This window comes from Papio anubis, chromosome X (genome assembly GCF_008728515.1).
Source record: "Papio anubis isolate 15944 chromosome X, Panubis1.0, whole genome shotgun sequence".
Lineage (NCBI taxonomy): Eukaryota > Metazoa > Chordata > Mammalia > Primates > Cercopithecidae > Papio > Papio anubis.
Genome location: NC_044996.1, coordinates 121,499,200 through 121,521,524, shown reverse-complemented (window position 1 = coordinate 121,521,524; position 22,325 = coordinate 121,499,200). Strand labels below are relative to the sequence as shown.

Genomic DNA, 22,325 nt, shown 5'->3' with positions numbered 1-22,325 from the left:
GGAAACCAACCTGACTGTGGAAAGCCAAGAAGAGATGGGTCCTTGATGACACTGTTGACCAACCGAATCAGAGCCTGGAATCCATTCTTCCTCTGGACTTTGTGAGAGAATTTTCCTTACTATTTAAGCAATTGGGTTTTCCCAGCTGAAAGTATCCTAATATAGCCATTTCTCCTTGAAACTTTTCTCTCTCGATTTTCTAAACATCACTCTTTTCTGCTCCTACTGCTACTTCTCAAGTCTGGCCTCCCCCTTTCCTCTGCCTACTCCTTATATTTTGGTGTCCTCCAAGGTTTGTTGTGATCTTTCTACTTTTCTACCCAAAGTGCACGTTCACCTGAAATAATCTCAGTTCAGTCAGGCGCGGTGGATCACACCTGTAATCCCAACACTTCGGGAGGCTGAGGCGGGTGAATCACGAGATCAGGAGTTTGGCGATCGAGACCAGCCTGGCCAACATGGTGAAACCCCATCTTTACTAAAAATGCAAAAAAATTAGCTGGGTGTGGTGGCAGGCGCCTGTAATCCTAGCTACTGGGGAGGCTGAGACAGGAGAATCACTTGAACCCGGGAGGCGGAGGTTGCAGTGAGCCGAGATCGCACCACTGCACTCCAGCCCGGGCAACAGGGCCAGACTCTGTCTGAAAAAAATAATGGTAACGCCGGGCGCGGTGGCTCAAGCCTGTAATCCCAGCACTTTCGGAGGCCGAGGCGGGTGGATCACGAGGTCAGGAGATCGAGACTATCCTGGCTAACATGGTGAAACCCCGTCTCTACTAAAAATACAAAAAACTAGCCGGGCGTGGTGGCGGGCGCCTGTAGTCCCAGCTACTTGGGAGGCTGAGGCGGGAGAATGGCGTGAACCCGGGAGGCGGAGCTTGCAGTGAGCCGAGATCAGCCACTGCACTCCAGCCTGGGAGACACAGCGAGACTCCATCTCAAAAAAAAAAAAAATAATGGTAACAATAATAATCATCTCAGCTCACTGTATCTTTCCCTTGACACATCAAAACTGAGTTTCCAGCACTTCCCCCAATGGAATACCACTGATGTTCCCCCGCTCATTTACCTGAAGAACTCCCACCTGTCTCAAAACTAAATTTAAGTGTCCCGTCTGTGAAGCCTTCTCTGAAGTCCCCAGGGGTTCTTTACCTTTTGTTGTGCCATGGACCTCTTTGGCCGTCGGTGAGACCTATAGACCCCTTCTCAAAATGATGCCTCTAATTGCATACAAAAAAGTGCCAACTATATTGAAATAATCTTATTTTTTAAACACAAATATCTGATATAAACAGTATGTGCTTCTTTACTAGCCCACTAAACAAAAAGATCTAGCAGTGAGTCTTATTAACTACCATAGTTCTGAAGTAGTAATGAGCATAAATGATATTTTGAGATCTGCAACAACTGTAATGTGATATGAAAATGTCTGTGACTTGTGCTGATACTGTGACTTCCACTGGTAACAGGTACTGCTAATACTACTGTGGTTTGTTAAGGTAGGAGCTTGTAAAATGAATGGCCCCAGTGAAGTGCACCAACTCATGTCTATGACCTTGTGTAGTTCCCCACTGTATCAACTCTGGACTTGGCTGTGTGACTTGTTTTGACATCAGCAAACATGATGCTGTGTTTGTGCCTTGGGACTTGCCCTCTTGGAAGTCAGTAACCAAGTGAGGAAGTCCAAGCTAGGCACACGGAGGGGCACCAAGCCCCCAGACATGCGAGTGAGGCCAACTTTCAGTCAAGCCACCAGCAGAACTACCCAGCCAATCCATAGATTTTGAGAAACAATTCTTGTTTTAAGGCACTGGTTTGCAGTGATTTGTTACCCAACAATAGATAATTGAAACATTACCCATAACTAAAGGAAGTGCTCAATTCCAATTGGAGATTGCTAAAAATAGTTATATTTTTTCCCCATCAGAGTTCAGGGACCCCCTGAAATTTATGTGCAGGTCCTTTGAGGAGCTGAGGGCCCCAGGTTAGGAACCGCTGGTTAAGCCAAGTGGATCCTGCTCTCCTTTTCACTACCTTACTACAGTGTTGGTACACATATAGTTAAACTGGCCACAGCATATCTTTCCTTGTTGTAACCCTGAAATGGAGCTGAGCTCCTAGCACATAACAGGTGTTTAATACACAAATTTATCAAATGAATGTTGATTATAGGATCTGTCTTCCTGACTAAACTGTGAGCTGCCTGAAAACAGAGTAAAAGCAAATACTAGGCCTTTTCCAAGTGCTTTACACATACCAACTTACTTACTCCTTATAACAACCCTATGAGGTAGATGTTATTACACCAATTTCACCAAAAAAGAAGATAGGCACAGAGAAGGTAAGTGACTTGCCCAAGGTCACACAGCTAGAAAGTGGCAATGCCAGGACTAGAAGGCAGAATGCATGTTCTGATTTTACAGCCTTTATTAACGTACCCAAAGCACATTGCAGAGCTCAACAAAACTTTTAAATGAATACTACAATTCTGAGATTTCATTAGCACTATTTTATGGGTACTATGCTTCTTGAAGACTCAATTTTGTAGATTAATTTCTGGTAGCCTGTGATTTTTTATGACAAAATACATATAATTTACTTTTTAAAAAGTAGAATAATGGCTTTATACTACAGTGCAGATTTTCGAAATTAAGTCTTCATTGTAAAAGTCTATTTTTTTCCCAAAGGACACGAGTTCACAAAACGCAGGGAAGGGGGTCCACTGGTCCGTATTAAATAATGTTCCCTGGGGAGTGGAGCAAAGCTCCAGCTTTCGTCGTCACCCAGCCATCCCACCCCAGCCTCCCCCATACCCTGCACAGCTTCTCCTAAAATGACCCTCCCCCATCCACACATCAGGTTCTGAAACCTGACCCTGCCAGGCAACTAAAGCCGCGAACCCCGCAGTGCCCTGAGCTGGCCTCCCCCTACCCACGATCCCAAGAGGGCACCAGCCGAAGGGATGGGTACTTTGGGGGAAGGCACTTTACATTTTCAAAGTGTTTAATTCACGAAAGCACAACCCAAAGGGCCGCCCCCACCCACCCGGGGGTCTCTCGCCTCCGCCCGGCAGCCGCTCATCCACAGTAGACCAGTGAATGAACCGCGGAGCCGGGACGCAGCCGGCCCAGTGGCGGGAAAAGCCTCGGGCCTGGCCTGCGGAGAGGCCCCAAGACAGCGCGGGGAGGGCTCGGGCAGCCGGGAGGGGGCGGTGACAGCTGTGACCCGGCTCCACGCTCTCACCTTGAACATGTCGCTAGCAGCGGTGGCTCCGGCAGGGTCACCCCGGCCTCGGCCACGCCCACTACAGAGAGGTGACTACGGAGGCCCGGTAGGGCCTTGATTTCTCCAACCGCAAGCGGGCCGCGGTGCGGGTAACGGCCGTACTGCAAACTCGGTGCGGCGAAGGCTTAGTTCAATCACCCCGTTCTAGAAGCCGCGTCGCTGAGCTGCAGCGCGTCGCGCCCGGGCGGTGGATGAACGCAAACCCCGCCCTCCAAGAGGCTCCGCCCCTGCGCCGGTGGTTGCTAGGCGGCAAGAAAGCGCCGGCTCTGTGTGGGTGGTACGCGGAGGCGCGAGGAGGGAGGTGCCTGGCGTCGCGCGGCGCTGGGAAACTGTCTTTGCCGCGGCGACCGGGCGCCCAGCGGCGTGGACTGGGATTTCTGTGAGCAGAGGCTGCCGGGAGGGGGCGCTTGGAGGGTCTCGGGCGACTTCGAAAGCCTCGCAGCCGGAAGCCGCCGGTTGGTGGCCTGGATTTATCTTACGAAAGGTTTTAACCGTGGACTGGAGGTTTCTCAGGTTTTAAATTTAAACTAATATGTTGTGTCCTTTAATCGGAAAAGGCTCTGACCTTATTTTTTCCCTTTAAGAAACAAGCGGTAAGCCTCCTCTCTGGGAATCAAATGTTTGTCCCTTAATACTTGTAGAAGTAAATGATAATGGCAATAATTATCTTATTAACAAGAGTAACAAGCACTGATACAGCACTTTGATATGCGCAGTCATGATCTAAGTTCTTTATTCACATTTATCTAATCTTTCCAACGACGGAAGTAGGTGGGCATGATTATTATTCCCAATACATACATGAAGAAACTGAGGCACATAGAAGTAATTTGTACGAGACCACACAGAAAGTGGGAAGCTAGGATCCAAACCCATTAGTCTGCCTTTGAAACCTGTGTTCTAGCCAAAACAATTGTTTCACTGTCTCATAATGAGGATGTATTTCCTATTTCATTCTGTATTTCTGCCCTAATCCTATAAAAAGTGTAAGCCCTATCCGGGCGGGCATCTGGAAAAATTTGGAATTTGTGCAGTGACGTGCCACTGCCCTCCAGCCAAACACCACTAGGGGCACACCTGTAGTTGAAGAAAATGGGTTTCTCATTGCTCCAAGGAGAACGCACATGTAGGAACACAGTGGCATATTTCAGTAAAAGAGTCAGATTTATTATAGGATTTGGGCTTTGGTTCGGTGATTTTGGGGTACGTTCAAGGAAGCAGGAGCTTTGCTCTGGATCGGGTGTTGTTAGGAAGCAGTGGTAACACCAAGGCCCAGCTGTGACTGCCAGCCAACTCCCAGATGTTAAGGGCTGCTTTTCTCTTTCTTAAGAGGATTGTACATTCCAAGGCATCCCCAAGGAGAAATATTGAATAGACTCAGAAGGCTCTCTGCATCAGCAGTGTAACATCACACATACGTAAAAGTGTGAAACATATTGATAAATTAGGGCAGAAGGTCTTAATTCATGGGGTGTGCGAACTTGTATGGGGGAAAAAATGACAACTTCATTTTCACTAACCTCTAACTGAACTTTGTTTCTTTCAATTATAGTGTAGACAACAAGCCACAGTAGTATTAGCATTGATGACTTTGTCATCAATGGAAAGCACAGATATTTTCATGTTACATTGCAGTCATGTCAGAGATCTTGAAATATTTACGTTCATTACTGCTTCAAAAATACAGTAGTCATTAGAGCTCATTTAATGCATTAAGACACATTTACTATAATTTTGTTTTAAAAAATATTTTAATGATTTCAGTATAATTGGAACACTTTGTAATCCTATGTATGTTATGCGTTTTTTTTTGTTTTTTGTTTTTTTGAGACGGAGTCTCAAGAGTCTCACTCTGTCGCCCAGGCTGGAGTACAGTGGCACGATCTCCACTCACTGCAAGCTCCGCCTCCCGGGTTCACGGCATTCTCCTGCCTCAGCCTCCCATGTAGCTGAGACTACAGGCGCCCGCCACCCCGCCCAGCTAGTTTTTGTATTTTTAGTAGAGACGGGGGTTTCACCGTGTTAGCCAGGGTGGTCTCGATCTCCTGACCTCGTGATCCGCCCGTCTCGGCCTCCCAAAGTGCTGGGATTACAGGAGTGAGCCACCGCGCCCGGCCATGTTATGCGTTTTAAAGAGATCTGTCCCTAGGGGGTCCATGGCACCAAAAGAAATGATAATGAGCCCTTGGTTTAGTAACAAAGACCAAGCAGTGACTAAGAATTTGGGAGCTGCATCCAAATTGGAGTATTACTGCATCCAGATTGGATGCTTTAAAGAATAGAAAGTTGGAGGTGGAATCAGAAATTTAGTGTATACCCTCTCACTTTACCAAGGAGGGAACTGAACCACTGAGAGGTTAAGTGACTTGCTCAAAGTCTCACTCCTATTTGATGATAAAACTGGGACAAAACGTTTTTAGACAAACATGTAAAAACTCTCCGCTGTGCTAGGCACTGAGGACTCCATAGTCAACAAGATGCCTCCTGCCCTCAATGAGCTTGTTGGTAGACAGCTGGGGAGTGATGAGATTGAATTATTGAGTTAAAAAGTTAACTCCAGGTGTAGTGTGGAAGATGAATAAGAGGAGAAAAAGACTGGAGACAGACCAGTTATAAGGCTGTGGATAGATTTATTTGTCTTTTCCATATACCATATAATATTTTTAGTACACAATGTAAACTGTAAGCAACTTTAAGAGATCCACAATGCCTTCTTTTTTAAAGGATTCAGAATTAGTACAACAATCATAAGGCACTTGAGTCTTGTCCAAACAGTGTAATAGTATAAATTATGACCTCAAAGGCTTAATTTATGTACTTTCAGATTACTTCATTGGAGGGAAAATGAACCGTTCCTCAAATGTACCAGGTAAAGGTATTCTGAAATCAGGTACAAAATCCTTAGGAAAAGTTCGCAGAGTACGTTTCGCAAATGCACCAAATTCAAGATCATTACTATCGTAAGTACCCGTATTTTGCCTTGTGTTATTTTCCACAACTGTACAGTTTCCAAACAGTACTTATCCAGATAATTTCAAATGCTTCTTGTTTTGTAAATCAGAGATTTTGTGTTTTAAAATTACTTTCAAATTGAATAATTATAATTGCATTTTCTAATTTACAAAGCATATTAACACACATCTACTCGATCCTGATACAACCTTGTGAAACAATTTTTATATTTTATAAATGAAGTAGTAGCAACCGGGAGAAGGTAAGTGGCTTGAAGAAAGTTAACAGCTAATAAATGGCATCAGATAGGATTCAAAGGTTTGTCTCCATACTTCAGGCTTTTTCCTTTTTTTTGAGATGGAGTCTCGCTGTGTCGCCCAGGCTGGAGTGCAGTGGTGCGATCTCGGCTCGCTGCAACCTCCATCTGCCGGATTCAAGCAATTCTCCTGCCTCAGCCTCCCGAGTAGCTGAGATTACAGGCGTGCACCACCATGCATGTCAATTTTTATATTTTTAGTAGAGACGGGGTTTCACCATGTTGGCCAGGCTGGTCTCGATCTCCTGGCCTCAGGTGATCCCTCCAGCCTCAGCCTCCCAAAGTGCTGAGATTACAGACGTGAGCCACTGCACCTGGCCTAGCCTTTTCTTCTTTATATCTTGTAGCTTGCATTTTGCCAGCCAATGGGTAGCATTATGCAGGAGTACCTATCTTTGTACATAGCACTGTAAGGGGTAATGACAGAGTGAGAAGGTATGAAGGAGGAGACCCCTACAACCTGCCAGTGCTGGGATATGACCAAAAGTAGAATAATTCTGACTTGACCTGGATGAGCCTGGTTCAAGCAAAGATCAGAGAAGGAAGTTTCTTTTTCTAGGGCATAGTCGTCCATCCCCAGAAGAGAACTGGGCCTCCTGTAACTTTGACTCTTCCCCATTCCATTTTCATAGCACTTGAACTAGTTGTACGTTTCATTTCAGGTCGTGAATGTTTTTGGGAAGTGAGCTTGTCTCCTCACACTTTTTATTTATAATATATATGCCTCTTAATGATACATTTATATTTTATATGCCTTTTGATGATAAAGTTTTAGCCAGGACTTTTTTTTTTAAATCTCAGGGGAAATCTCCTTAAGTATTTCATATCCTCATTCTGAGTAGGTTCTGCAAATGACCACTTCCAATTACCACATCCAAATGTTCCTCATTAGGTCAGTCTTAGAGTGGAGGATGGGGAGGTACAGGAGGAGGAAGCATAAATTGATAGTTCTCTAAGGTTTTAGGAAAATGAAAACTACTTTATAAATATTAACCTCTTTTTTTCTCTCAGAATGCTTAAAGACATTTCAGCTCAAATAATACAGAGGGCTTGGTTATCTCATACAAACAAAATGATATTTCGACTCCTGAAACACGCAATTTGTGCAGCGGTAAGTAGTTTGCTTTTTTTTTTCTCTGATGGATTTAATTATCAAGCCAAAAGATCTATTAATTAAAGATCGAATAGATAACCTTCTTTATCTCTTTTTTTTTTTTTTTGAGACGGAGTCTCGCTCTTTCACCCAGGCTGGAGTGCAGTGGCACAATCTTGGCTCACTGCAACCTCTGCCTCCCGGGTTCAAGTGATTCTCCTGCCTCAGCCTCCTGAGTAGCTGGGATTACTGGCACCTGCCACCACACCCGGCTAATTTTTTGTATTTTTAGTAGAGACGGGATATCACCATGTTAGCCACGATGATCTCGCTCTCCTGACCTTGTGATCTTCCCGCCTCAGCCTCCCAAAATGCTGGGATTACAGGCTTGAGCCACCACACCCGGCCCTTTTTTAATCTCCTATTTGGATCTAATAATATTGCATGGAGTTCTGGAATTGTTTTTTCTGTTATCCCTAAATGAATATTTCTGGATTTTTTGAAATGTGGATGACTATTATTTTTTCTGAAATTAATATACTGCTTGTTTTGTTTTGTTTTTAAATTTGATTCCTTATTTGAAAATGTGAAACAGTTCTCTTCCAACAATAAAAAACCCCAAATCTGTAAGGTGCAGTGTCTCACACCTGTAATCCCAGCACTTTGGGAGGCCAAGGCAGGGAGGGCCAGGAGTTCAAGACCAGTCTGGCCAACACTGAGAAATGCTTTCTCTTCTAAAATACAAAAAGATAGCCAGGCGTGGTGGCATGCACCTGTAGTCACAGCTACTTGGGAGGCTGAGGCAGGAGAATTGCTTGAACCCAGGAGGCACAGGTTATGGTGAGCTGAGATCATGCCACTACACTCCAGCCTGGGCGGCAGAGTGAGACTCTGTCCCCCCTCAAAAAGCTCTGAATTAAAAGTTCCCTTACCTTTCATCCAGCAATTTTACCTCTTAGAATCTATTCTACAATACATATACAATTGGATTGCACCATTGTTTGTAACAGCAAAGGAAGTAAACTGTATAATATCTAGTGATAGGATGCTGGTTAAATAAATGTTGCTGCTTTTATAGTGTTAAACTTTGCAGCTTTAACATGATTATGCAATAGAAAGAAAAAGGAAGATAGCTCATCAGTTAAAGAAGCAAGCACCAGACAGTATGAAGAATATGATCCTACTTGAATGAAAAACAAAACCAAAAAAAAAAATGCATATCCCCCCTCCTCCAGAAAGCAACTCTGGCAACCTTAGCAGAGCCTTCCTTGGTATAGTACCAAATATTCTAATAAAACAACCTATAAATCCAGTAGTCTATTACTAGTGATACTCTTTTTTTTTTTTCTTGAGATGAAGTCTCACTCTGTTACCCAGGCTGGAGTGCAGTGGCATGATCTTGGCTCACTGCAACCTCCACCGCCCAGGTTCAAACGATTATCCTGCCTCAGCTTCCCTAATAGCTGGGACTACAGGTGCGTGCCACCATGCCCAGCTAATTTTTTCTTTTTTTGTATTTTTAGTAGAGACAGGGTTTCACCATGTTAGCCAGGCTGGTCTCGAACTCCTGACCTCAGATGATCCACCCGCCTTGGCCTCCCAAAGTGCTGGGATTACAGGCATGAACCACCACACCTGCCCAATTAGTGATACTCTTAAGGGAATTTTAGCAGCTCTGAAAAAAATAATAAAGTCTGAGCAATGTATACACCGTTCATCTGACCCACAAACCTATTTCTGATGTCAGTAAAAGCAGAATACGGCCGGGCACAGTGGCTCACGCCTGTAATCCCAGCATGAGCTGGGATCTTTAGGAGGCCGAGGCGGGTGGATTGCCTGAGGTCAGGAGTTTGAGACCAGTCTGGCCAACATGGTGGAAACCCATCTCTATTAAAAATACAAAAAAATTAGCTGAGCGTGGTGGGGTGTGCCTGTAATCTCAGCTACTCGGGAGGCTGAGGCAGGGGAATTCCTTGAACCAAGGAGGTGGAGGTTGTAGTGAGCCAAGATTGCGCCACTGCACTCTAGCTTGGGTGACAGAACAAGACTCCATCTGAATACTTCAGAGAAAACCCACCCAGGTAAACTCCTGACATTTCAGGTCTATTATCCATTGTCTTCGAATATGGAACTTGTATTTAATTTTATAATGCTGGTTTCATAGTATTTTTAGACTCTTCTGTAACAGAAGGAAATTCTTTTTTATCTGTTATAGTAATGCTTTAAGTTAATACCTTAAATTAATAATGTTTTATCCTTTTAAAAGCTATTTATTTATTTATTTTGAGATAGAGTCTCACTCTGTCACCCAGGCTGGAATGCAATGGCATGATCTCGGCTTACTGCAACCTCTACCTCCCAAGTTCAAGCAATTCTCCTGCTTCAGCCTCCAAAGTAGCTTGGACTACAGGCACCCGCCATCACGCCCGGCTAATTTTTGTATTTTTAGTAGAGACGGAGTTTCACCATGTTGGCCAGGTTGGTCTCGAACTCCTGACCTCAGGTGATCCTCCTGCTTTGGCCTCCCAAAGTGCCAGGATTATAGGTGTGAGCCACAGCACCCAGCCTAAAAGCCCTTTAGTGTACATTTTTATGTGATTATCTTAAGCATAAAGGGGTTGTTTGGGATTGTTTGGGGGAAAGAGTTGGGGCTTTAGAGTCAAACAGAACTAAATGAATCCTGGCTTCCCAATTTACTACCTGTATGCCTTTTTATAAATTACAAAAATTCCCTGAGCCTCAACCTTCTCCTCTGTAAAACAGGCATGATAACAGTCTCATAATGGGCCAGGTGCAGTGGCTCACACCTGTAATCCCAGCACTTTGGGAGGCTGAGGTGGGTGGATCACCTGAGGTCAGGAGCTCGAGACCAGCCTGACCAACATGAAGAAACCCCATCTCCATTAAAAATACAAAATTAACCCGGCATGGTGACACATGCCTGTAATCCCAGCTACTCAGGAGGCTGAGGCAGGAGAATCGCTTGAACCCAGGAGGTGGAGGTTGCAGTGAGCTGAGATCGTGCCATTGCACTCCAGCCTGCTTGGTGGCTCACACCTGTAATTCCAGCACTTTGGGAGGCCAAGGCAGGTGGATCACAAAGTCAGGAGTTTGAGGCCAGCCTGGCCAATATGGTGAAACCCTGTCTCTACTAAAAAAATACAAAATTAGCCAGGCGTGGTGGCAGGTGCCCGTAGTCCCAGCTACTCGGGAGGCTGAGGCAGGAGAATTGCTTGAACCTGGGAGGCAGAGGTTGCGGTGGGCGGAGGTTGCGGTGGGCAGAGGTTGCAGTGAGCTGAGATCGCGCCACTGCACTCCAGCCTGGGCGACAGAGTGAGACTCCGTCTGAAAACAAACAATTCTCATAGTGTTGCTGGTGTAAGGATTAAATGAGCTGATGTATATAAGGCACCTAACATAGCATATGGTGCATAAAAGGTACTTAAAAGCTAGTAACTTATTACTATTGTCATCCTCATCTTACAGTGATTCATTCAACAAATACTTGTTAAGCATCTGCTGTGTTCCAGGCACTGTATTAGATGCTAGGAATATAGTGGTAAAGAGAAAAGCCACCATGCCTACCTTCATGAAGTTTACAGTCTAGTAGGAGGCACAAACAAGTTAATAAGTAATTATAATATATTGTGAAAAGTGCTGTCATAGGGAAATAATAGTACCTTTGATCTCAAAGAGGGACAGATACCCAAACTTGGAGGCAAAAATGATTAAGTAACTGGCTTAAGGCTACACAGATGGTAAGTGGAGGTGCCAAAACAAAAACCCACCCCTTCAGAACTCCAAGGCTAGCGTACTGTTCACTTTACCACGTTGCCTCTGTTATAGTCCATAAATTATGTCTGGGTGGGATACTGCTTTCCCTTTACGGTTCTGTCCTCTATTTCAGGAATTCTGTGTGACACATGAAATACTGAAGAAAGTGTCCCCCTTAGAGGCTAAGCTTATTAAGGATCCTACCATGCAGTGTAAAATTAGATTCAGGTAATGTATCTATGCTGATTTATTTCAAGAAGTACTTAGTTAATATGAGGAAATCTTAGATATGGATTTTTTTAATCCTCATAACTTCTCAGAACTTAATTACAAAGTAAATGTGTTATCTTTATTTACATTTGTTATGTGAAGAAACTGAGGCATGACTCTGTGGCTAAAAGTTGCGATGAGAGTAGCTCTCATCTCCCATTCGGTATTCAGTCTTACACAGGTGTGAGAATAGTTGTGAGCACACCAAAGTGTGGGTCTTACCTCCTACGTGATCCATTTAATTACCAGTTCTTTTTTTTTTAGCCACAGAGTCATGGAGACGGAGTCTCGCTCTGTCGCCCAGGCTGGAGTGCAGTGGCCGGATCTCAGCTCACTGCAAGCTCCGCCTCCCGGGTTCATGCCATTCTCCGGCCTCAGCCTCCCGAGTAGCTGGGACTACAGGCGCCCGCCACTTCGCCCGGCTAGTTTTTTGTATTTCTTAATAGAGACGGGGTTTCACCGTGTTAGCCAGGATGGTCTCGATCTCCTGACCTCATGATCCGCCCGTCTCGGCCTCCCAAAGTGCTGGGACTACAGGCTTGAGCCACCGCGCCCGGCCTAATTACCAGTTCTTTATATGCTCTGACATAGCTTTTACCCTGTACGCAAGAAACTATACGAACTATCTTAAGTATAAGGGGGAAAAGCAACTGAGCCCAAAACCTGATGCCAAATAACTAATTTTTTATCTTTATTTCAGATTTAGAGGTGAAACGTTTCCACCTTTCATCGTGTTTAAAATTTTTCTTCATACTGATGGCCACGGTTACAAGTATTTTAGTGGAAAAAATGTATTAATGCCGTCAAGTGAGGTGACGTTTCATGATGTACATTTTATGTTAATTTAGCTTCTTAACATTTATGTAGTATCTGAATTGCATTCAAATTATACAGAATTAGTTATTTCACCATGAAACAGCCCACCAGGTAGGTAGTGTGTGTGTGTGTGTGTGTGTGTGTGTGTGTTTTAAGCACCATGTTTCAAAGTGTCTCCACTTATTACCTAAAAATAAATTTGGTGTGAATTACTTAATTAAGACTCTAGAAAATATCCATCCATTTTTTGTATTAAAATTTTGATTTGTTAATAATAGACTAGGCCAGGCACAGTGACTGATGCCTGTAATGCTAGCACTTTGGGAGGCCGAGGCGGGCAGATCACCTGAGGTCAAGAGTTTGAGACCAGCCTGGCCAACGTGGTGAAATCCCGTCTCTACTAAAGATATAAAAATTAGCCAGGTATGGTGGCACATTCCTGTGATCCCAGCTACTCGGGAGGCTGAGGCAGGAGAATCGCTTGAACCCAGGAGGCAGAGGCTACAGTGAGCCAAGATCGTACCACTGCACTCCAGCCTGGGTGACATAGTGAGATTCCATCTCAAAATAAAAAAAAGACTAAAATTGGTGAGGGCTCTTAAATTATGCAGAACATTTAATGCCATTTTATTTGTTTTAATGGAATGTTATTGTTTCTTTGATTCTGGTAGCACATTTAGAAACAAAATTTGCTGGACTATGCTTTTGAAAATGAACTTTCAGCCGGGCGCAGTGGCTCACACCTGTAATCCCAGCACTTTGGGAGGCCAAGGTGGGCAAATCACCTGAGGTCAGGAGTTCGAGACCAGCCTGGCCAACGTGGTGAAACCCTGTCTTTACTAAAAATACAAAAATTAGGCGAGCGTGGTGGTGCATGCCTGTAATCCCAGATACTCGGGAGGCTGAGGCAGGAGAACTGCTTGAACCCAGGAGGCAGAGGTTGTGGTGAGCTGAGATCGCACCACTGCACCCCAGCCTGGGAAAAAAAGAAAGAGACACTCTAAAAAAAAAAAAAAAAAAAAAAAAGAAAAAAAAAAGAAAATGAACTTTCAAAATATTTATCCTTTTTTCACATGAATTATCATCATACTTATTTATTTATTTCTTTATTTTGAGACAGAGTTTCGCTCTTGTTGCCCAGGCTAGAGTGCAATGGTGTGATCTCAGCTCACCACAACCTCTGCCTCCCAGGTTCAAGCGATTCTCCCGCCTCAGTCTCCCGGGTAGCTGGGATTACGGGCATGCGCCACCACACCTGGATAATTTTTGTATTTTTAGTAAAGATGGGGTTTCACCATGTTGGCCAGGCTGGTCTCGAACTCCTGACCTCAGGTGATTTGCCCGCCTCAGCCTCCCAAAGTGCTGGGATTACAGGCATGAGCCACCACGCCTGGCACTCTCCCCATACTTTTAAGTTTCATGAATATTCACCACAAATTGTGTCTACAGTACAGGAATCACCTGGGAATCTTGTTAAAATGCTGCCGCTGCTGCTGGTCCATAAACCACACTTTTTAAAAAATTCATTCAGCCACTCTATATCTTTTGATTGGAGAGTTTAGTCCATTTACATGAATGTTATTACTGATAAGTACAGACTTAGTTTTGCCATTTTCTTATTTGTTCTGGTTGTTTTGTTGTTTTCTTCTCTTCCTTCTTTCCTTCCTTCCTGCCTGCCTTTTAGTGAAGGTGATTTTCTCTGGTGGTATGTTTTAATTTCTTGCTTTTTATTTTTTGTGTATCTGTTGTATGTTTTTGGATTTGAGGTTACCATGAGGCTTGCAAACAATATCTTCTAACCCATTATTTTAAACTGATGACAGATTAACACAGATTGCATCAACAAACAAACTCCATCTCAAAAAAACAAACAAACAAACAAAAAAACAAAAAAAATCACAAGCAAAGAGAAACCAAGTAAAAACTCTGCACTTTAACTTCATCTCCCCACTTTTTAACCTTTTGTTGTTTCTGTTAATATCTTATTGTATTATGTCTTGAAAAGTTATTGTAGTTATTATTTTTGATCAGTTCATCTTTTAGTCTTTCTATTCAATATATGAGTAGCTTACACACTACAATTGCAATGTTATAATACTCTGTTTTTCTGTGTACTTACTATTACCAGTGAATTTTGTAGTTTCAGATGATTTCTTATTGTTTATTAATGACCTTTTCTTTCAGATTGAAGAATTCCCTTTAGCATTTCTTGTAGGACAAGTATGTTATTGACAAAATTCCTAAGCTTTTGTCTGAGAAAGTCTTTCTCCTTCATGTTTGAAGGATATTTTCACTGCATATACCATTCTAGGATAAAAGTTTTTTTTTTTCCTTCAGCACTTTAAATATGTTACATCACTCTCTCAGCCTGTAAGGTTTCCAATGAGAAGTCTGCTGTCAGACGTATTGGAACTCCTTTGCATGTTGTTTGTTTCTTTTCTCTTGCTGATTTCAGGATTCTTTCTTTATCCTTGACCTTTGGGAGTTTGATTATTAAATACCTTGCGGTAGTCTTTGGGTTAAATCTGCTTGGTGTTCTGTAACCTTCTTTACTTGAATATTGATATCGGTCTCTGAATTTGGGAAGTTCTCTGCTATTATCCCTTTGAATAAACTTTCTACCCTGATCTATCTCTACCTCCTTTTTAGGGCCAATAATTCTTAGATTCACCCTTTTGAGGCTATTTTCTAGATCTTGTAGGCATGCATCATCCTTTTTAAATTTTTTTTTCTTTTGTCTGCTCTGATTGTGTATTTTCAAATAGCCTGTCTTCAAGCTCACTAATTCTTCTGCGTGATCAGTTCCTCTGTTAGGAGACTCTGATGCATTCTTCAGTGTGTCCATTGCATTTTTCAGCTCCAGAATTTCTGCTTGATTTTTATTTATTTCAGTCTCTTTGTTAAATTTATCTGATAGGTTTCTGAATTCCTTCTCTGTGTTATCTTGAATTTTGTTGAGCTTTCTCAAAACAACTATTTTGTTTGTTTGTTTTTTGTTTTTTTACGTCAGAACATGAACACAAAAACAGCTATTTTGAATTCTCTATCTGAAAGGTTACATACCTCTGTCTCTCTAGGATTGATCACTGGTGCCTTATTTAGTTTCTTTGAGGTCATGTTTTCCTGAATGGTCTTGATGCTTATGGATGTTTGCCAATGTCTGGGCATCAAAGAGTTAGGTATTGTAGTATTTATTGTAGTCTTTACAGTCTGGGCTTGTTTGTAACCTGTCCTTTGTGAAAAGGCTTTCCAAGTATTCAAAGGGACTCAGGTGTCGTGATCTAAATCTTTGGTCACTGCAGCCATATCTGCATTAGGGGGCACCCCAAGCCCAGTAATGCTGTGGCTCTTACAGACTTGTAGAGGTACTGCCTTGTTGTTCTTGGCTAAGATCTGAAAGAATTCCCTGGATTACCAGGCAGAGACTCTTGTTCTCTTTCCTTACTTTTTCTCCTATAAATGGAATATCTCTCTTTCTGTACTGAGCAGCCTGGAGCTGGGGGAGGGGTAAAACAAGCACCCTTGTGGCCACCACCACCACTGGGACTGCATTGGGTCGGACCTGAAGCAGGCACAGCACTGGGTCTCTCCCAAAGGCCCACAGTGACCACTGCCTGGCTACCATTTATGTTCACTCAAGGCCCAAGGGCTCTACAGTCAGCAGGTGGCGAATCCGGACAGGCTTGTGATATAAACCACACTTTTAATAGCAAAGCTCTACAGTACAGGTTTTACTCCTTGGACCCTTATATGTGACTATAATTAAGTTTAAAAAAGATGGACATTCTCATATTTAGCCATTTATAAACCACACATCAAAGGTTATTTTTCTGTAATCCCGGCAAGATTCTGCTTCTGGAAATGTTGTACACAAAAACTATGGCCCATCTTAAATCATGAGTTCTAGCACGTATGCAGGAGGGAAGACCACACAGCCTGGCAGTTTCTGATCAGATCCTGCATGTGCGGCATTGACTCTGAAGAGTTTTAGAAAAGGAAAAGAGACTACTTTTCTCTGTGTTCTCAGGTAGTATCAGATAAAATTTAACTTTATTTCAGAAATATATCAAATGAGGCCAGGCACGGTACCTCACACCTATAATCCCAGCACTTTGAGAGGCCGAGGCGGGAGGATCACCTGAGGTCAGGAGTTCGAGACCAGCCTGACCAACATGGTGAAACCCTGTCTCTACTTAAAATATAAAATTAGCCAGATGTGGTGGTGGGCGCCTGTAATCCCTACTACTTGGGAGGCTGAGGCAAGGGAATCGCTTGAACCCGGGAGGCAGAGGTTGCAGTGAGCCAAGATTACACCATTGCACTCCAGCCTGGGCCACAAAAGCAAAACTCTGTCAAAAAAAAAGAAAGAAAGAAAGAAAGAAAAAACCTAGAAAATGAGCTACATGTTTTCATTATGGAATATGGTATTTCAAGAACATTAATATTTATATAGATTGACTTCAAATGTGGAAGTATATGTTTATCCTATTTGAAGGATAAATTTATGCCACATTTACGTATGGAATAAGCTTGTAGTTACCCCTATAACACATCATCAATTGTTTCTTTCCTAAGATTATGTAATGAGGCTTTTTCAAGAACTGAGATCCTCCTGGGTCTCCTCCTGCCAGCCCCCATGCTGTACATGGGTTTGAGCAAATGAGAAATTTAGAGGCAGTGATCGGAAATCATTGCTTATGCATTAAAACTCATCATAATGCTGTAAAATAACTTAAATGTTTGTTTAAATTAGCCCACAGATAGAAAAATATGCCTCTGTGCCTTTATCTTCTGTGCTACAACTTTCACTCTCCTGGGGTAGTCATTGTTAATGGTTTGCTGTGTATCCTTCATGTTTCCCATGAAAATATACACACAGAGATTTTAAAATTTTGTTCTTATTATAAAAATGTGGTCATACTATTGACCTTGAATTTTTCACTAACCATCATAATGGGTTTCAAATGATCAGAACATACCCAACTTGAAGAGAACAGTTTAAGGTTCCTTTTTCCCTTTAGTTCGGCTTCAAAACAAGATTTGTGGTTGATACAAAACTTATAAATATGGAATTTTTCTTACTCTAAGCTTACTCAACTCTATTGTTCTTTGTCTTTTTGTGTTTGGTGTTTGTTTGTTTTTTAAGACAAGGTCTTAATCTGTTGCCAAGGCTGGAGTGCAGTGGGGCAATCTCGCAATCTCGGCTCACTACAACCTCCTGCTCCCAGGCTCAAGCAATTCTTATGTCTCAGCCAGCTGAGTAGCTGGGATTACAAACATGTGCCACCACGTCTGGCTAATTTTTGTATATTTTTTAGTAGAGACAAGGTTTTGCTATGCTGGCCAGGCTGATCTCAAACTCCTGGCCTCAAGCGATCTGTCCACTTCAGCCTCCCAAAGTGTTGTGCCTATTGAGCACTTTCTGTTAAATATGATCTTAAACATTTTATGCACATTACTATATTTAATTATCATAAACACTACAGTGTATTTTCTGTTATTATCCTCATTTTTAAAAAGACTGAGGGCTGGGTGCTGTGGCTCACGCCTGTAATCCTAACACTTTGGGAGGCCAAGGCAGGTGGATCACTTGAGGTCAGGAGTTCAAGACCAGCCTGGCCAACATGGTGAAACCCCGTCTCTACTAAAAATACAAAAATTAGCCAAGTGTGGTGGCACATGCCTGTAATCCCAGCTACTTGAGAGGCTAAGGCAGGAGGATCACTTGAACCCAGGAGGTGGAGGTTGCAATGAGCCGAGATTGCACCACTGCACTCCAGCCTGAGTGACAGACTGAGATTCTGTCTCAAAACAAAACAAAACAAAACAAAACAAACAAACAAAAAAACACTAAGTAACTTGCCTGAAGTCTCATACCTAGAAAGTGAAGGAACTGAGATCAAGACCTAGTTAGCCTGCCTCCAAAGTCCAATTTCTTAACCACTCCTGAGATTTAGGAACTATGCTAAACAGCAGCATACACATTCTCTTCGATGGCCCTGCAATAACTCTAGTTAGGGACACATTGTTCCCATTTTCCCTGTTAGGAAGCTAGAAGTTAGAAAGACTTGCCAGGAGCATAACTAAGACTTGAACACTTCTCTGTGTTTCCACTGTACTATATACATTTTGAGGTTAAAACAACCATGCAGTTATGGTGGTTTTGTTTATTCTGAGCCTGTATATAATTGAACTGTTCCAAACCAAGAAACTGTTCCAATGCAGGGATACCAGTTATTACCTCCTCCATGAATGACAGTTCCCAGTAGGAACGGGAAAGTGTCTTGAGATACTAGAGTAGCTTTACAAGCCCAAGTGTGGATCTAGGCCAGCAAATAGCCACAGAGCTGTGGGGGCTTCTGGCCACAGAGATGCTGAGTATCAGGATAAGTGCCAGATTTAGAGATGGCCCCCTTTGACCCTTTGAGTCACCCACCAAGAACAGAACCTGCATCTTGAATCATACCCTGATTGGCTGGTATCCTGGAATCTTTGCCTAGTTTTTGCCCTTGCTTTTCTCCTGGCTCTGGGCTCTTCTTTCCCATTGCTTCCCATGGAGAAGGACTTTCTTGAATTTGGCCATACACTGCAGATGTCTGAGAAAGAATATCTTGGCCATTGGATGGCAAACATTTTTCAAACCCCTCTCATAGGTGGCCAGAGAGCTTGCCCTATGCTGCCAGGCGTGTTTTTCTTTGGCTGAGGGACCAGAATGGGCCAGACACAGATGAGGCACACAGCTGAGACACTGCACACATAAGGAAACTGGATCTTGGAGAGATTGGTGGTGGTGACTGAGTAGGGCAGTGTAGGGAGGACCTGTCAATAAATACCTTTTTGGGAGGCTAAGGTGGGCGGATCACTTGAGGTCATTTCAGGACCAGCGTGGCCAAAATGGCAAAACTGTCTCCACTAAAAATACAAAAAAAAAAAAAAATTAGCAAGGCATGGTGGCACGTGCCTGTAGTCCCAGCTACCCAGGAGGCTGAAGCAGGAGTATTGTTTGAACCCAGGAGGCAGAGGTTGCAGTGAGTCAAGATGGCACTACTGCACTCCAGCCCGGGCGATAGAGGGAGACTCTGTCTCAAAAAAAAAAAAAAAAAACCCTAAATAAATACCTTTTGTACTGTGGCTCACACCTGTTCCCAACACTTTGGGAGGCCAAGGTGGGTGGAACAGAAGGTCAGGAGTTCGACACCAGCCTGGCCAACATGGTGAAACCCCGTCTCTACTGAAGATACAAAAATTAGCTGGGCGTAATCCCAACATTTTGGGAGGCTGAGGTGGGCGGAACAGAAGATCAGGAGTTCGAGACCAGCCTGGCCAACATGATGAAACCCCATCTCTACTGAAAATACAAAAATTAGCTGAGCATAATCCTAACACTTTGGGAGGCTGAGGCGGGTGGAATAGAAGGAAGAGTTCGAGACCAGCCTGGCCAACATGGTGAAACCCCGTCTCTACTGAAAATACAAAAATTAGCTGGGCGTGGTGGCGTGTGCCCGTAATCCCAGCTACTGAGGAGGGGCAGGAGAATCGCTTGAGCCCGGGAGGCGGAGGTTGCGGTGAACCGAGATGGCACCACTGCACTCCAGCCTGGGTGACAGAGCAAGACTCTGTCTAAAAAAATAATAAGAAGAATTTAAAAAACCCTTTTTTAGTAACGAGCTAAAGTAAATTATAGTTATGCCTACAGAAATTCCTAAAGCAGAAATTATATGGTCTTCATACCTGTTCAGTGTACAATTACTTGTTTTTACCTTTAGTGTCACTGTGGGGCTGGTTAATTAGAACCATAAAATGTTGGAAATTAATTGCAAGAAAACATAATGGAGAGATTTGCCAATACTATAATTAATTAATTAATTAATTTTTGAGATGGAGTCTCACTCTGTCACCCAGGCTGGAGTGCAGTGGCACGATCTTGGCTCAGTGCAACCTCCGCCTCCCGGGTTCAAGCGATTCTCCTGCCTCAGCCTCCCAAGTAGCTGGGATTACAGGTGCTCACCAGCTCGCCCTACTAGTTTTGGTATTTTTTAGTTGAGACAGGGTTTCACCATGTTGGCCAGGCTGGAATCAAACTCCTGACCTCAGGTGATCCACCCCCTTCGGCCTCCCAGAGTGCTGGGATTACAAGCGTGAGCTACTACACCTGGCCTATGTTTTCTTTAGTTGTGTAATGTATAAAGAAATTAATGAAATATAAAGCAAAAATGATCTACCTAAAGGAAAGCTCCATGTCACATTTTCACTAAACTGTCTCTTCAGTTCTATACATTAGGAATAAAACTTCAACCATTCAGCCATTTGAATGTTTTCTTCCTTTTTCGTTTTCTGCATGTGTCTGTGATATTCTAAGCTCTGGAATTTAAAAAAATAAATAAAGGAATAGTCTGAATAACAAAAGTGAGAATTGGAATAGAAAATGCATTATAGCTTGCTGTTGTGTGTGAAGTAAAAAGAACAATGATTCTCAGTTTTGATCCTGTCTCAACCACTCTTTCTTTTTTCTTTTTCTTTTCTTTTTTCCTTTTTTTTTTTTTTTTTTTTTGAGACAGCATCTCGCCCTGTCACCCAGGCTGGAGTGCAGTGGCATGATCTCAGCTCACTGCAACCTCCGCCTCTCAGGTTTAAGGAATCCTCCTGCCTCAGCCTCCCGAGTAGCTGGGTTTACAGGCACACGCCACCACGCTAGGCTAATTTTTGTATTTTTAGTTGAAACAGGGTTTTGCCATGTTTGCCAGGCTGATCTCGAACTCCTGACCTCAGGTGATCCACCTGCCTCGGCCTTCCAAAGTGCTAGGATTACAGGTGTGAGCCACCGTGCCTGGCCTCAACCACTCTTTTAGGCCTTGTATCAACATTATAACACAAAGTTCCCATACTTTCACAAATACCACATTCTGACATACAAAGGAAAAAAGAAACTTATCTGGAATCAAAAGATATTTGAATTTTCTTTTCTTTTCTTTTTCTTTTTCTTTTTTTTTTTTTTTTTTTTTTTTGAGACGGAGTCTTGCTGTGTCCCCTAGGCTGGAGTACAGTGGTGCGATCTCTGCTCACTGCAACCTCCACCTCCCGGATTCAAGCGATTCTCCTGCCTCAGCCTCCCGAGTAGCTGAGATTATAAGTGCCTGCCACCACGCCCGGCTAAGTTTTGTATTTTTAGTAGAGACGGGGTTTCACCATGTTGGCCAGGTTGGTCTCGACCCCCTGACCTCAGGTGATCCACCTGCCTCGGCCTCCCAAAGTGCTGGAATTATAGGTGTGAGCCACCATGCCCACCCTGAATTTTCTTTTGTGCTATCCTTCCTCCATGTAAACATACCCTTTGTGGCCAGAAGTACAGATCTGTAATATAAATATATGTTAGAAGAGTCAGCATATACTTATGCGGGGGGGTGCAAAGTACTTAAGTCTCTACTCACAGTCTATGTATAGCTCTTAGCACAGGATACTTATATGTGGAAGGGTATGGTGTAAATAGGGCCCAACAGGATTTGAGCTTCCATGTATTCTGTGATTCTTCTGTCTCTGACCTCTCAGGTGCTTTCCTTGAGCATAAAATGTTGACATTTGGAAAAGAAAAGAAAACCCCTTTATTTGCTACTTTTTAGCTGCTGAGAATGAAGTCTGAAGGGAGGGAGGCTTAAACAATCTGAAACATACATGTTTGCACTTACTGGCAGTGTATAAATACATAAAAGAGAGGTGGTACCAGTTGACACCTTTCATTGCAGTTCCTACGATAACTCATTGAATCACCAGATAAGTTTTCTCTGCATTGACAGCACAAATGATGTTATAGGTTTGTTTTCC

The 22,325-nt window shown here is 43.2% G+C and overlaps 2 protein-coding genes across 6 annotated transcripts in view; one reads left to right on the top strand and one right to left on the bottom strand.

Moving 5' to 3' along the window:
* Positions 1 to 3,485, bottom strand: part of APOO (apolipoprotein O) — a 71,876-nt gene extending 68,391 nt beyond the window's left edge. For 3 of the 4 annotated variants that reach the window (XM_003917507.3, XM_009197342.2, XM_003917508.3), the window contains exon 1: positions 3,244 to 3,485. In XM_003917507.3, the coding sequence (XP_003917556.1) occupies positions 3,244 to 3,252 (9 nt within the window). In that variant the 5' untranslated portion in view covers positions 3,253 to 3,485. The remainder of the gene's footprint in view (positions 1 to 3,243) is intronic. The other variant, XM_009197343.2, reaches the window with a different exon arrangement.
* A 70-nt stretch (positions 3,486 to 3,555) lies between these two features.
* Positions 3,556 to 22,325, top strand: part of CXHXorf58 (chromosome X CXorf58 homolog) — a 32,901-nt gene continuing 14,131 nt past the window's right edge. The window contains exons 1-5 of one of the 2 annotated variants that reach the window (XM_003917506.5): positions 3,556 to 3,878; positions 6,110 to 6,245; positions 7,565 to 7,664; positions 11,554 to 11,648; positions 12,391 to 12,502. In XM_003917506.5, coding sequence (XP_003917555.1) covers positions 6,130 to 6,245; positions 7,565 to 7,664; positions 11,554 to 11,648; positions 12,391 to 12,502 — 423 coding nt within the window. In that variant the 5' untranslated portion in view covers positions 3,556 to 3,878; positions 6,110 to 6,129. Of the gene's footprint in view, positions 3,879 to 5,311; positions 6,246 to 7,564; positions 7,665 to 11,553; positions 11,649 to 12,390; positions 12,503 to 22,325 lie in introns of those variants that run through there. The other variant, XM_021932941.2, reaches the window with a different exon arrangement.